General features: G+C 39.6%; 2 protein-coding genes across 4 annotated transcripts in view; both read right to left on the bottom strand.

Moving 5' to 3' along the window:
* slit1a (slit homolog 1a (Drosophila)) overlaps positions 1-4,172 on the bottom strand; it is a 102,543-nt gene extending 98,371 nt beyond the window's left edge. Inside the window, exons 1-2 of one of the 2 annotated variants that reach the window (XM_074645794.1) lie at positions 4,032-4,172; positions 864-997 (exon numbers count right to left, since the gene is read on the bottom strand). The gene's annotated coding sequence lies outside the window, so the exon portion shown is untranslated. The remainder of the gene's footprint in view (positions 1-863; positions 998-4,031) is intronic. The other variant, XM_074645793.1, reaches the window with a different exon arrangement.
* LOC141773764 (rho GTPase-activating protein 19-like) lies at positions 4,073-12,065 on the bottom strand. Of its 2 annotated transcripts, XM_074645800.1 has the most exons (11): positions 11,954-12,065; positions 11,447-11,679; positions 9,124-9,204; positions 8,344-8,553; positions 8,029-8,255; positions 7,034-7,120; positions 6,289-6,354; positions 5,637-5,852; positions 5,457-5,552; positions 4,784-4,896; positions 4,073-4,212 (listed from the first exon to the last, which is right to left on the bottom strand). In XM_074645800.1, the coding sequence occupies exons 1-11, from the start codon at positions 11,998-12,000 to the stop codon at positions 4,197-4,199; spliced, it is 1,392 nt and encodes a 463-aa protein (XP_074501901.1). In that variant the 5' UTR covers positions 12,001-12,065; the 3' UTR covers positions 4,073-4,196. The 2 variants fall into 2 exon arrangements, with proteins under 2 accessions (XP_074501901.1, XP_074501902.1); XM_074645801.1 differs by lacking the exon at positions 4,073-4,212 and having other exon boundaries at positions 4,780-4,896.
* Positions 12,066-15,091: the final 3,026 nt, after the last annotated feature.

Below are 15,091 nucleotides of genomic sequence, written 5' to 3'. Positions count from 1 at the left end.
GGCTCAGATTCAAAGCTGGAGTGAAGATACTGGCGTCATATGAAACTAGAAAACCTAAGAAATCCATGCTTGTTGTGGAGGAGGCTAAATAATGCTCCAAACTTACGCTAAATTTTGGTGAGGAAAAACTGGCATGGCCATTTTCAAAGGGGTCCCTTGACCTCTGACCTCAAGATATGTGAATGAAAATGGGTTCTATGGGTACCCACGAGTCTCCCCTTTACAGACATGCCCACTTTATGATAATCACATGCAGTTTGGGGCAAGTCATAGTCAAGTCAGCACACTGACACACTGACAGCTGTTGTTGCCTGTTGGGCTACAGTTTTCCATGTTATGATTTGAGCATATTTTTTATGCTAAATGCAGTACCTGTGAGGGTTTCTGGACAATATTTGTCATTGTTTTGTGTTGTTAATTGATTTCCAATGATAAATATATACCTACATTTGCATAAAGCAAACATATTTGCCCACTCCCATGTTGATAAGAGTATTAAATACTTGACAAATCTCCCTTAAAGGTACATTCTGAACAGATAAAAAATGTGCAATTAATTTGAGATTAATCATCATTAATCATGGACAATCATGCGATTAATTGCGATTAAATATTTGAATGGATTGACAGCCCTACAAAGAACTAACTATTATACACTGGCTCATATATTGATTTGCAAAGCATCGGTCTGTTTTTGTGTGGTCTGCTTTTCTCTGTGTTGTACAACTCACTTCTACTGTTGATTAATTAGAAGTTAGTTGTTGTTGTTCCTTACTTTCTTGGTAACTACTCAGTTTTTAAAAACTAAAAATATAAAAAATTGGTGCTTCACTAAAACTAAACTAAAAGTAAGAAACAATCACCTCAGCTATCCTCAGCCATGGTTTTGCACGGCTCAGCTCGAGCCACTCTGGTCTACGGCGGGTTTTGCCTTGCAGGGTGGATCCCTCCCAACATAAACATCAGCACAGTCCCATAGACCCAAGAACCCCATTCACTTTACAACAAAAGGGACAAAGAATCAGGCAGGGAGGATGCAAGCAGAAACATTTGAGTTAATGTGCATCTGTCTGCTTTGTTGCTTGACCAACTGGAAACGTGTACATATGCTGTGCACATGCAGGTGTACACACCTCTAAACAAGCTCCATCTGTCCCGATAAAAGTGTCAGTGCCGTGTAGATCTCCCTTCTATGAATGGCTAATTAAAGAGGAGACAGTGGTGTTTAGTGGTAATGGGGGGTGGTGGTAACATCCCTCTGCTCTCACCGAGTCGTGATAGGAATGCACACAAATACACAACAGGAATTATTCTGCAGCTCTCAAAGCCGTGGGAGGACATGGCAGCGATTTACAATTAGTGCGGGAGAGGAGAGCTTTCAAAACATAAGAGCTCACCAACAATTGACTCTGATGAGGAAATAACTGCAATTAATGTGGAATAGCACCCAGTTTAAAAGTTCACAGTAGTGCCGAAGCCTCTGGAGTTCAATGAATATTTTCCTACAGCTCGTACCCAAAGTTAGAAACCGAAGAACCAAACGTTCATCAAGACGAAGCTGGCAGCTGCTCGTGGCTGAATAGAGGAATGAATTTGTTAGTTCCTACATGCCTGACTCACAAAACTGAAATGTGCTTGATAGAGAGGAAGAAAAAAACAGAAAGAGACCAAATTTAGCATCCAGAAAATTCCACAGCATGCTTCAAACCCAAGTTATTTGTATTTCACCATCAGAAGAGATGTGCCTCAGAGAAAAAGGCAAGAAATATTCCTCCGCTGTCCAGTGTTGAACAAAACAAATTTAAATACAAAACTATGCCGGAGTCTACAAAAGTATTTTAACCTTGAATTGCAGTGTGGTATTTCACTATCTAGACAGAATTAGCTCCCTCTGAAAGGCATTTTAACGCATACATTTAAAGCTAAATCACATCCACTCATCATATATGCTTGTGGGTTTGTGTGCACTCCAGATAATGTAAAGTTGATTACAGTACGATGGACTCATTTTACAGTCATCATGCTCATTCTGGAGCAGGAATGCTAAATAAAAACCCCTCCGGAGCTTTGGCTGTAAAACAATACTATTCCTATCATGGAGGCTGTCTGATGTATATTTACAGAACATGAGAAAAAGCAGACCCATTCTCACAGATGTTTACAACGTATACTTACAATACCAAACATGCATTGACATGGACACCATAATGACACACTGAGACATTCCTCCTATTGGAGAGCTGCCTTCGCTCATATACTATCCACCCACTCGCCCTCCAACTCTGTCAAATATGTTCAATTTGGGGCAAATCAGTTACTGCAAACGGCAACAAATTTGGTGGCCTTTTGGGTATTTATTGGTCATATTTAGCCTAAAACTGATTTACATTTAAAATATGACATCTCTGCAAATTTCAGCACGTCTTCCTTTTTCTTCTTTGCTGCCATGGACACTATAAGCCTAAAAGTTTACAAGCATTGCTGGCTGCTTTCTGGCTGTAGGACATTGGGACATGTACTGTTAAAGTTAAAGTTAGAGGTCAAAGGAAGAGAAATTGAGAAGCGTAAAGTAACATTTTTTGTCTTTAAGAGAAATATTGTAAGTGGGTTGTAATATGCAGTTGCCACTAGGCTAATATATTTCAGTTTTGATATATTACTGAAGAGCTTTTCTTATTTTTTTATATTGAGTGTTCACATATAAACTTATTTAGGTTATTTAACAGCACAGGAAGCTGACAACAGTTGTCTCTATTTTGACCGGAGGAGGATGTGGTACCTATAGCTGACACATTATTTGCAACTAAACAGCATCACCTTGTGGCTGCAAGTAAAACTGCATCACACAGCTGCAGAGAGCAATATTACTCAAATTCCAGGCAGGGCAAAGAAATGAAAAACACCATAATTCACAAGGTGATGCTGTTAAATTGCAAATAATTAAGCTAGAGGTACAACATCTCCTTTGATCTGGTCAAAATAAAGGAAACTGTTAAAGACAGGTCAATATGAGAGAAATGTGCTGCAAGTAAAACTGTATCACACAGCTACAGAGAGCAATATTACTCAAATTCCAGGGAGGGCAAAGAAATCAAAAAACACCATAATTTAGAAAAAGTGGTGAAACAAGAAAAGGTTCATAACCACGACTCCATTCTACTAAAGCACACGTACAGAGCTCAGCTTGATGTCTTTTAATTACAGTGAGTTGCATAGCTTCACAGTAGCATCAATATCCTCAGTTTACATGTTGACTCTTATCACATTATAGTTGAATTGTAACAGCTTGGCAGAGTGACCACTGAATTGGAAACTGCTACTGAAAGAGTAAGACAACAAGCAGGGTTTGGAAAGTGGCTCAAACTCTCCCAGAAAGCACCTGGGTTAGCAACCACAGTAGAAGGCAAACAACAAACCTTCATTTGCTATTTATATAATCTACACGAGCTGGTCCTTTGGCCGTTCACTCGGTATCGCCCATCCCACATTCTTCATTCTCTATCAGTCCTCACTCCCCTATTTTACTCACACTTGAATTAATTCTTTATAGAAATCACAGCACACTCTTAAAGCTATCTGGAATTCAAAGAGAAAATATTAAATAAAAATGTGCATTATACAGTCATTTAAGATCTATTCACTTTAAGGCACATCTCAGAATTCACCACTTTTCTAATCAAAGTCTTGAACGGTCTGCATCGACTGTGTGAGTCCAACTAACCTACTATAACTTACAAACAAATGTAACATTTAAATAGAAAAGCATGCACGTCACATTTTATCAATACATCTGATGCACTGGATTCCAGGATTTGGAAAAACAAGATAAGAAATAAAAAATAAATACAATAAGGTTTGCAAATTAAATAAACAAGTTTCAGTCAATGGTAAAGCTAAACATCCACAAGCAAATAAAGCACAGAACATCCTCACTGTTGTCCATTAACCTCTTTATGCCCCTTAGCTTAAGTAAAACTTACTAGACTTCAGACTTTCTTGTTCTCTTACCAACATCAAAGACATAAACTTACTTTTTGAGGGGAAAAATCAGCCGAGTACAGATCCAAACATGGTGTCAAAACAAAGCTGTGCAGCCTTACACTGTTTAGTTTGTGTCGACGCCTCAAGAAGATCCTTTAATACCCTTAACATAACAGTCAGCCTGATGTTTCCTTAGTTGTGAAGATCACATTCTTTTAAAGCCGATCAATCCTGGGTGAGATGAGAAGAGAGAGGGAGAAAAAAAGATTAGGTAATTTTTAATCCTTTCAGCAGAGAACATCAGGCATCATTAGCAATGTAAGCAGCAGCGAGTCAAAGTGAGGCCAGGCTTGCCTCCCTGTGGTGAACCACAGACGGATGGCTGCAAGAGCAGAAAACTCCTTCAGTGCAGTCATGAGGAAAACGACTTGTCACTGGTTGATGACACTTTTAGGAGTGAATCGTGTTGTCCCATGATTTAAATGTGACATTTTGATTGGTTTGGTTTAAATAAAAGAGAATTACTACTTGAGTGTTTCTCCATGCATGTCCATCATCACCATGGGGGAATATTACAATTTCACTGTTCTTAAACATTTTGAATTGGCCAGTCAGTCATCCTGACGTTGTAATGTCAAGATATACTGTACCTGCTGTAGCCTACAGGACCACAATAGTAGGCAATGACGCTTTCTGATAGTGAGGATTTGATTGCTCCCATGTTACACAAGGCGCATATTGTCACTCTGGGACTTATTTCTTAAAATGTGTTTTCTTTGTGGTGTAACAAAGCAATACTCACTCCTCCACAGCTTGCGTTTTCTCTTCCCTGGCCATCGATGTAGCGCTGGGTGTAGGACTCTGCAGTCTGCTGTTTTCTTTCTCTGTTGATATTTGGCTTCCCAACACCCTCCTCTGTTTTAAAAAAGAAAAAGTCATTACTGGGAGATATTTAGAGGGTAGCGCAGTATTAAAGATACCTTCAAGATCTTTCATTGTAAACAAACATGTTTTTTTAATTTAAATGTTTTTCATCAAAATGCATTATGTGTAGATAAAAACATGTTGAATAGGGCTGTGTATTATAGTATTATATGATACGGGGGTAACGAGTCAATATATTGCGATTTTTAAAAATCTAATTCTAGGAAAACTGTCATAGTATAAAAAACACACCAGAAATACACCATTTTTAGAATAGGCAAAAATAACACATTTATACTGCATGGTTTTTGTCCCCAAACTGCATGTGATTATCATAAAGTGGGCGTGTCTTTAAAGGGGAGACTCGTGGGTACCCATAGAACCCATTTTCATTCACATATCTTGAGGTCAGAGGTCAAGGGTATCTTTAATTCACGGGCTTTGTCAGTGTGGGTTCAGCATGAAAAACATTTTCTCAAGAATCTGAACAAAATGGACTGAAGGCTGAAAAGTGAAGGTTATCGCTGCACATACAAGTACTGTCAACAAACCTTGATAATTCCACCCAAAGAGCGTGAGCGCCAATGTTTCCTGCTGAAGGGGGTCCGAGAGTCAGCCGTAGGTGTCAGCAAAGGCTGCTTATCAAACTACACACAAAAATACGACACATTTAGGTGATGGGTTGCAAATAGAAGATAATTCTTTCCCTTCACAATCTGTCCCCGCTGTACCTGTCTGATGAGCTTCTTCTTTTTGGCAGACTCGGGCATGTTGTTGACCTGCTGGTACAGCTCTTTGAGGGCAGATTCAGTGTAAGTCTCAGATGACGTGCTGGTGGAGGTGCCGCTGACCTCACCTCCGATTGTTCTCATGGAGGGAGAAGGGGAGGCAGCTGTTACCGCTGATATGGGCCCATCTTTAGTCCCAGAGCAGAGCGTCAAGTCATCCTAGAAAGGTCGTACATAACAGGTCACCAGATAGTTTAAATTCTGCTATCTCACTGCAACCCCAAAATCTTCTCAAGAGACGTAACCACAAGAAAATGTGTACAGTCACTGCACAAACGTGAACAAACAAACAGCTTTAAAAGCTGAAAACTGACACGGTATTCAGAAGTTTTATTGCAACGTCCTTTGAAAATCCTTCTAAGTGCCCAGTAGCAAATAAGAGTCTCTCGAGGTTCTGTACTTAGACATGAAGTACCTAAAATTAACCAGACATCGAGGTTACTGGATTCAAAAGTTAGCACAGGAAAAAACAAATACTGTGGGAGCTTTGAAAATAGCTTTATAGATAGATTTAATGCAGCCCTAACATTCTCTCTTTTTATCAAGATGAACTTATTTAGAAATATAAGAAAAGGAAAAGGATAAAAACACTCACCTTGGATTGAAGCGTTTTTGATCCTGTGAAGTACAAGCGGGTATATTCTTTGATGTATGTAGGAGCCTTCAATGGAAGTAAACATGTAAATTAAATCCTCTAATGAAAGATTATTGTGAAGAATGAATCTCGTGTACCATAGATTCATGTGATTCGTGGTATTTAGAAATTCACGACCTCACTCTCACCATAAACGATGGTGTATTAAAGCTGCCAATGTTCCACTTGGAAGTATACGTTGTGTGTACAATTTAGCAGCTAAACAATGTATATGAATGTTTTAAGCCAGTCATCAGGATAAAAGGCTGCTGATTATGGGACACCGGGGAAAAACAAACAATAGCTTTATTGATATTTCTTTCATATGTAAATTCTTTCTCTTTACCCCCACTTGCAATTATTGTAACCCTGGCAACAACACCACTACTTGACATGAAAGGTTAATTCGAAGCAACACATTATGAAATAACAGAGGGAACATCACTACTACATGGTTGTGATGTACTATATTTATCTTTTCAAATGATATCTAATTAGAAAGAGCTGCCTGTGTTTTGCTTTGACGTGAACGTTAAGTTTAGCTCAGAAAACAGACAACCTCAACAGATAAAATCACACCGCATGCTGTTGTTCCCATCAGACAAGGAAAAGCAACAACAGGTAAACATGTTACATGTAGTGTTTTGAACATGTACATGGTTTATGAGTAAGCCAAACAAGAGAAACAGGCTGTAAAGCTGCTTACCTTGAACAGTTTCTGCGAGTGCCTGATGAGGAACGCTACGCCATTATTCAGTTGCTCGATGTTTCCCTGCAGATCACTGGCCATCACCTGCAACATAAAAAAACAACAAAACAATGGCAAACAAATTCAAGAAAACATGTTTACTTGACTGTAAACATAGTAAATGGTAAATGGACTCGCGCATTTTAAGGAGAACACCACCCAAGTTATCGGCTCCACCGCCGATTCAACACGCTTCAGCCGAAAAGCCTGACACGGGCAGACTAGAGCCGACGTTGCGGGACACAACGCAAAAACTAGGCCAACAGACACTCACCGACCGTCAGCTTGGTGTGTCAGGGCCTTTAGTCTCAAATTGTGATGTCATAGGGTATGAAGTCTGGAGCTGCTCCATCGACAATGAATGGGAGACTGATTTATGGACCCACAGAATGTTTGTTTTCTATTTATACCCAAATGAGCTTTATTCTATTGTAGTGTTGTCAGTTGTGAAACAGAAAATGTTCCCATATACTCAGAGCATTCCCTGGGTGCTCTCAATGTCATCTTTCACATCTCTCCCAATTCATTGTCTATTCAGCACACTTTATACCCTATGACATCACAAGTTTGAGTTCTGGCACTCTAGTTTTTGGATTTGGGAGAGAGTTGTTCATGTTTACTAATATTTTTTGGACTGTCTTAGACCATAAGAATAACATGTATGAATTCTGAAAATGGGCGTAGTTCCCCTTTAAAGTCTACCGACCACTCAAAGCGCTTTACAACACATGCCAACATTCACCCATTCACATGGAAGGTGCCAACTTGCTCATCAGGAGCGGTTGAGGGTTCAGCGTCTTGCTCAAGGACACTTCGACACTCTGTAGGAGCCGGAGATCGAACCAGGAACCTTCTGATTACTAGACGACCGCTCTAACTCCTGAGCCATGCTGCCCCGGGGATAGTTATAACATACTTGGTAGGTAAAAACAAACTGACCCTAAGGTCCTTACATTTTTGGGCCAGATGATGTGTGGAGCAAACATCGTGGCTAGATTGATGGCAGACATCTTGTTGACGCGCTGATTTCGAGCAGTGTGGTAAAGCAGGTCCAGCAGCAGCTTCAACAGACTGCGGTTGGCTGGTGGCAGCAGCATGAAGAGCAGCTGAAATGCCTCAACCTGGCGTTCCTTGTCAGGCACATTTGACTTGTCCCCTTTATCGTCAAAGCGAGTCAGCTCTGGACACAGCACATAAGAGAATTATTCAAAAAGAGCAAGGGGGTGGGGGGTCACTATTATAGGATCTGTGTATGAGTCAACCCGCACCTCCAATCTTCAGGTGAGCATGATAGTGTCTGTGCGTGAGCAGAGGCTCTGGCAGCTCTCCCAGGTAGGTTTTGAGCAATGTGGCCGCATCATTGGGGTGGAAGTCTCCTGTCTCTAGATCTATCTCTGCCCCAGCATTCAGCATCTCCCTCAGGGCTGCCTGCCTTAGGCTGTGGCCTGGCACACGGAACAACCCCTCCACGTGAAGGTCTGAGGGGCGGGAGAGAAAGATGGTGAGAGACAGCCAAAGAAGAGGGGAAAAAAGGAGATGTGGTGTGTCGGCGGGTAGACACAGAGTGAAGGAGACATAGGGAGACAAAGACACAGAAGTGAGGAGTGAGATGGAGTGAATGAAATGGAAGGAGGGAGACAGCCGGAGCAAAGTGCTTTCAGATAAATTATTGACCCAAGCATTTGCTCCCAGTGTCCACTTTCAGAGAATTACATCATCGCTCTCTAGAAATAAACCATGACCTCATGCTAATTCACTGCTCTGCAACTAAGTCAAAGTAGTAAGAGTTAGGACGCAGCCATATCAAATCCGATTCTTATAAGACTTTAAGATATGGCCTGATCAAACAATTCAACTAGGTATATAAAGAGATTATTAAATCAAGTGATTATGGTGTTTGTCTGACACAAAAACTGTCATGGTTACAGATTTGTGTCCTTCTGGGGTCACGCATGCAAAATGTATGTAGTCATGATATCACATACTGCTCTGGATGAAAGTGTCCTCCACATGGCAGAATGTATGCATGTATATGAAATGATACTCACTTTTACTCAGGTACTCAATGAGCTGATAGATCTGGGCTATTCCTTCTTCAGTTAATGGTGCACCAAAAACCACTCCTTTGTCTGAAAGGCATCAAATAGCACAGTTAGACTGATTGTACCCTTTGTGTACAATTCAATTTATTCCATTACACCACTCATTAGATCCATTTTATCATTTCCATCTATCACATGGACCTGCTGCTCCCTGGTACATAATATACAACAGCAGAAAGCCACATTACCTAAAATCAAGATGTCTGTAGAGGCTTTATGTGGAGACAGAAACTGACCATTACTTTAATTATCAATTAATCTGTTGATTAATTGCTCGATCGAAAATAAATGTGACAATAAATTAATCGTTTAAATCATTTTTCACACAAAAATGAGTTTGCCATGTTATGATTTGAGCATATTTTTTATGCTAAGTGCAGTACCTGTGAGGGTTTCTGGACAATATTTGTCATCGTTTTGTGTTGTTATTTGATTTCCGTTAATAAATATATAAATATATTTGCATATGTTTTTGCATATTTATAATATTTGCATATTTGTCCACTCTTATGTTGATAAGAGTATTAAGTACTTGACAAATCTCCCTTTAGGTACATTTTGAGCAGATAAAAAAATGTGTGATTAATTTGCGATTAATCGCGATTCACTATGGGCAATCATGCGATTAATCGCAATTAAATAATTGAATAGATTGACAGCCCTAAAAATAATAATTGCAGCCTTACTACTGATTATTTATACAAAAAATAAATAAAAAAAATTTCAAAATCATTTAAAATATCATTTCAGTTTCCCAGAGTCCAAGGTGACAATCCAGAAACCAAAGATACTCATTTAGAATTAGGTACACCTAGAATACAACAGTCCTGGAATCATATCATATCTAAATCGATATATTTAAAAATACAGTATTTGATGATATATATTTTATATTAGCCTAACGCTCCTCGAGCGCTTCACAGCAGCGCACTGTCCTAAATCCTTAGGATGGATTAAATGCAGAGGTCAAATTTCATGTATGTACCTGTATGTATGTGATGATTGAAATAAAGTTTTTTTTCCCGCCCTAGTTGTGATAAATGCAATGTAAGTCTGCCAAAGTCTTGATTAATGATGTATTGTATGATGTCTGAGGATGAATGTACAGTAGTCCTTTTCTAAGTTATTTACCCTTCCTAATGCAATAGCATAACACAATAAATTAACTTGACTCATACCATATCAGTCTAAAACAGCGTTTCAGAGACTGTGAGCTGACTGTGAGATTTAACTCACACTCTGCCTTTTATTTACTCCTCTACTTCATGTTTTTTTTTTTTTACATTTATCCTTTGATATTGCAATATATTGTTATTAATTGTTTTTTATTTGTTTGTTTGTATTATTGTCAAACAAACATTAATCACTTCTTTATTGTTTTCTTCCATTTACCTGCATGTTCTTTTTAAATATCTATATATTGTAATTTGCTTAAAGGGACTATTTGTAACTTTTTAAGCGTATAAATGTAGCGGGTCGCCACACATGCGTGTTCGCATATGCGCGCTCGCGTGTGGCTGGAGCCTCGTCTCCGCTGCGTGCTCTCCTTCACTCAGAATGCGCGCGCGTCCTCGCTGTCTCGCTCCACCTCTAGACGTGAACGCGCGCGCACTCCACACTGCAGAAGAGTTAGTTTAGCTCTGAGAATATCTAGTGAATGCACAGGGGACGTTTGTGCAGAAATAAATGCTGCAGTTCCTCCAGACCAACAGAGGTTTCCCGTGTCTTGTGAAGTGACGGAGCTCTTCAGAGAGTTACGTTACCCTCTCGTTACCGACCGGGTGCCGGTGTCTCCTCTGCTCTCTCCGGCTGCGGGCGGAGAGAGCAGGGAGACATGCTGCAGAGCCCCGCTGCTTCAGCCTGCACTTAGGCAGGAAAAGCCAACACTAGGATCAGATCTAAATCATGTTCATGGAGAGACCTTCGTCTGGTCAGCTAACATTACTGCCAAGCAGCTGAAATATAGAGTGATATTGTGCTTTTAGCTGACGTGTGTCGCCTCACTGTTTTGAACGATGCTCATTCAGGTATATTTAGAGCGAGCAGGCGCGAGCCCGACGCTGTTTAGAAGCATTTCTGAAAGTTACAAATAGTCCCTTTAATGAATTGTATTTATGTATATATATGTTTTTATTTTGTTCTTTTTTTAATTTTTAATTTATTATTGAATTGACGCTTTGGCAATATTGATCACCTGACAGTCATGCCAATAAAGCAAATTGAATTGAATTGATGTGAGCACACTGATGGCTGTGTTGACCTAGCTAACCTTTCCGTTTCAGGAAGTTGAGGGAGCGTAGAAAGCCGGTGGTGGAGGGCAGCTTGGCCCCAGCCTCTCCCGTGAGCTGTGCAAACTCATCCCCTGGAAGGTCTATGAGTCGCGTGATGTGGCTAAGCACCAAATCCGCGAAGGCCTGCGGATGCTCATGTCTCAGCCTCTCCACAAAGAAGTCAGGGTTAAAGATCACAGGCGAGCTGGGCTGCTCCTGGCTCAGAAACACACTGTGGAAGAGAAGAACAGAGAGAGAGTGGGGTTCAAGAGTAAAGCTCCGGGCTGGTGTCTGAAAGGTAGCAGTTACAACAGAAGAGTGACGTGTTGTTGTTGTGAGGTTAGCTCACATGTTGCTAATGCTAACAAGTCTGATACTGCTAACCTTAGTTACTCTACTGAGTAACGCTACTTCACGGATATTATACTAGTACTAATCATTCCAGAAACCTACACTCCATATCGTAGTTTTCATTTTAGACGACATACTACATGAAGAGTGTCTACCTTCTGCTCAGTTTGTGATTGTTGTGAGGATCTTTCTCAGCCGCCATCCTGTTTGAATCTTCCGCTGTTTCATATTAGTCCCGCCCACTGCGCTGTGATTGGCTGACATGTATGTACGTCATCAAGGGCGCTCAGCTTTTATTCCTTGTACACAGTACCACATACAGTATTACAGGATTACAGTGACAAAGACAGTAATGATTTTTTTCTTATTAATTTAATTTTAATTCTCGCGAAGTTCCATATTCACAAGTGTAAATTTACCCCAAAAAAGCCTAATTTTTTTGTATTTATGAAAGAAATGGAATTATATCTGTCAACAATTTCTTCCTCACAAAACAAAAAAGCAATGAAAACAATGAATGTATGCAATATCTTTAAAGTTTTCAAGTGAAATTATTGTCATACTCTCGCGTTTATTTTTTTTTTTATTTATATATATATCATTTTTTTTTTAATTTTATGTTGGTTTTGTTTAATTTCTGTTGTCCTTTTATGTTTGGCATTGCTCTTTGTTTATGTTTTCGCTATGCTTCTTCTGTATGTAAAATGTTTTTAATGTTTTCTGCTGTTACTTTGTATACTGCCATTTTGAAATAAAAAAAACAAAAAACAAAAAGGTAGGGCCAACTGGGGCCAACATAGGTCTGTTTTTAGGCAACTGGTCCCAGAACTGAAGATATAAACAAGATAAAAATAATTTAAATAATTACAACAAAAATCATTGATTAGGAAAGTAACAAGTAATCTGTCAGATAAACATAACTCAGTAAAAAAAGTAACTCAAATTAAGTATGAGTACCTCAAAATTGTACCAATATGTAGAGATGTACTTTGTTATTGTTTCTCACCTGTGTCTAAAAAAACTCAAAGGTTTTGAATGTTGCTGCTGCTGACTGTAACTAATCTGAAAAGTCCCCTGTCATGCTGCAGAAATAAATGACTTAATTTCCCCGCAAAAAAAAAAAAGAAAGTAAAAAAGTACCACATATCTATGGATTTTTTTAATAATTCCATGATGGATACCTGTATTCTACTTTTGTGTAGGAATTGTGCATAATTTAACATAGGCTACCCCTTTCATGGGTTATTTCAAGGTTCATTTATTGTCATTCTACAACAACACAGGGATGTACAACAAAATGCAAGTTGTAGTCCTTTATGCTACACAAGAGCTGAGGAGTTTTATAGCCTGAGGAAAGAAGCTGGTCTGGTGGTTCTGCAGCAGATAATTCTGTAGCCTATCTCTTGCCAGACAGCAGCTGGGTGAACAGGCAGTTGCAGGGGTGGATATTGTCTTTTAATATCCTTTGGGCTCTGCACAGGCACATCACCTCACCGATATAACTGATGCTTGGTAGATGGGTGATGTTCTGGGTGGTTTTAATCACCCGCTGCAGAGCCTTCCTTTCCTGGTCCGTGCACAAGCCATGCCAATTTGTGATGTTTCCAGTCAGGATGCTTCTCCTCTGTAAAAGTTGAAAAAGGCATGGGAATATTGCTTTCTTAAGTTTCCTTTAGAATACAGCTGTTTCTGAGCCAGGGTAGAGGTTCACTCTGCAAGATTGTTGATTTCCTCCCAATGTGAATTCTCATCGTCCGATGATAGAGATGGTAGTGTCGTCCGCAGACTTTACAACAGAGTTCTCTCCATGTCGGGGGTTTCAGTTGTGGTGTAGAGCATAAGGGGATTGAGCACACAGCCCTGGGGGGCTCAGATGGTTCGGCATGCATGCCACAGGGCGGTAGTCGTTTAGACTTGATGCTGCAAGACTTTTTTGGTAGGCTACATGGATGGTTATGTTAGAAATGTCAGTGATGACATCAACTAGCTGGTTGGCTCATGTTCTTGAATGTTATCAGGCCCAGCAGCTTTACTCACATTCACTCTCATCAGGGTTTTTCTCACATCCGCTGTGGATACAGTGGCTGGTCCTCTGGAGGCGGGGGCACACTTGACAGCTGACAAAAGGCTTTCAAAGGCTAATCATTGACTGATTTCCTCTACAAGCTGTGACACAATAATGACATATTACCAGTGGCGGGAGAGGTATGCAGATCTTTTACTCAAGTGAAGGTCACAGTGTAAAAATACTCTGTTATAAGTAAAGGTCCTGCATTCAAAGCCTTACTTAAGTAAAACTACAAATGTATCAGCATAAAAATACACTTAAACCCAAAGTAAATGTAATTATTATGCAGAATGGCCTATTTCAGAATCATATATATTATATTACTGGATTATAACTTAATATGTACATCACTTTGATGTTGCAGCTGGTAAAGGTTGAGCTAATTTTAATTACTTTATGCTGGGTAGCTTGACCTATAATAAAATATATTTTTATTTTAGTTGATTTGTATTTTGTATTAATAATCTGAATCTGCAAAGCAACTAGTAACTTTAGTTGTCAAATAAATGTAGTGGAGGAGAATTATCATAAAATGTGAATACTCAACTACTGTATATGCACCTCAAAATTGTTCTTAAGTACAGTACTTGAGTAAATGTGCTTAGTTACATTCCACCACTGCATATTACTGTATCATAAAATGGGTGTGTTCGGAAACTGTTGCTTACTTTCATGTTCAGCAGAGCAACATTAACATTCTCCTGGAAACGTGGTTGATTAGAGACGCTAAAAGCTCCTGAAACAGCCGGCCTGGTTCCAGACCTCTGAATCAGCTCCCACATTTATTCAGAGATTCAAATAGAATGAGTAAAGTGAATCAAATTGGCAATTCAGTCTGATTACCGAGGGACCTGCAGAGTTGGGTGATGATTCTGCGTGGGTCCGTCGTGACTAGTTATCCCTTTCACATTACAAGTAGTCATTTGCTCTTTTGTTAATAGAAAGATTTTGATTAGAGCGGCTTTAAATAACAAAATCCTTACCCACTTTGTGCCCTAGTTATTTGTCTCCAGCTGTGTGCTATTCAGTGCCTTTGTGTAGGTTGATTTCTGGTCACCATAGCAACCACCTTAAAATAGCCTAATGTCAGTCAATAAATCTGGCCTTTGGATTGTAATTTCTCCCAGCTAGCGCTGTTCGCAGTGACACGTTTCAGAAAATGTATTTTTAGAACTCCTTTGAAAACTGAAGATGTAGAGTCAGAGGCTATGCCACATTATCTTCA

This window comes from Sebastes fasciatus, chromosome 9 (assembly GCF_043250625.1).
Source record: "Sebastes fasciatus isolate fSebFas1 chromosome 9, fSebFas1.pri, whole genome shotgun sequence".
Taxonomy (NCBI): Eukaryota; Metazoa; Chordata; class Actinopteri; order Perciformes; family Sebastidae; genus Sebastes; species Sebastes fasciatus.
This window is presented reverse-complemented; position numbering and strand designations above follow the sequence as displayed.

What these genes read in the sequence shown, in the direction of transcription:
- LOC141773764 (XM_074645800.1), bottom strand. Translation starts at nt 12,000, where the DNA reads ATGGCGGCTGAGAAAGATCCTCACAACAATCACAAACTGAGCAGAAG. An exon ending in TGCTCACCTGAAGATTGGAG is followed by an intron (nt 8,256 to 8,343) that starts GTGCGGGTTGAC and finishes TGCTGTGTCCAG; the next exon opens with AGCTGACTCGCTTTGACGAT. An exon ending in CTTTGGGTGGAATTATCAAG is followed by an intron (nt 4,897 to 5,456) that starts GTTTGTTGACAG and finishes TTTTTAAAACAG; the next exon opens with AGGAGGGTGTTGGGAAGCCA.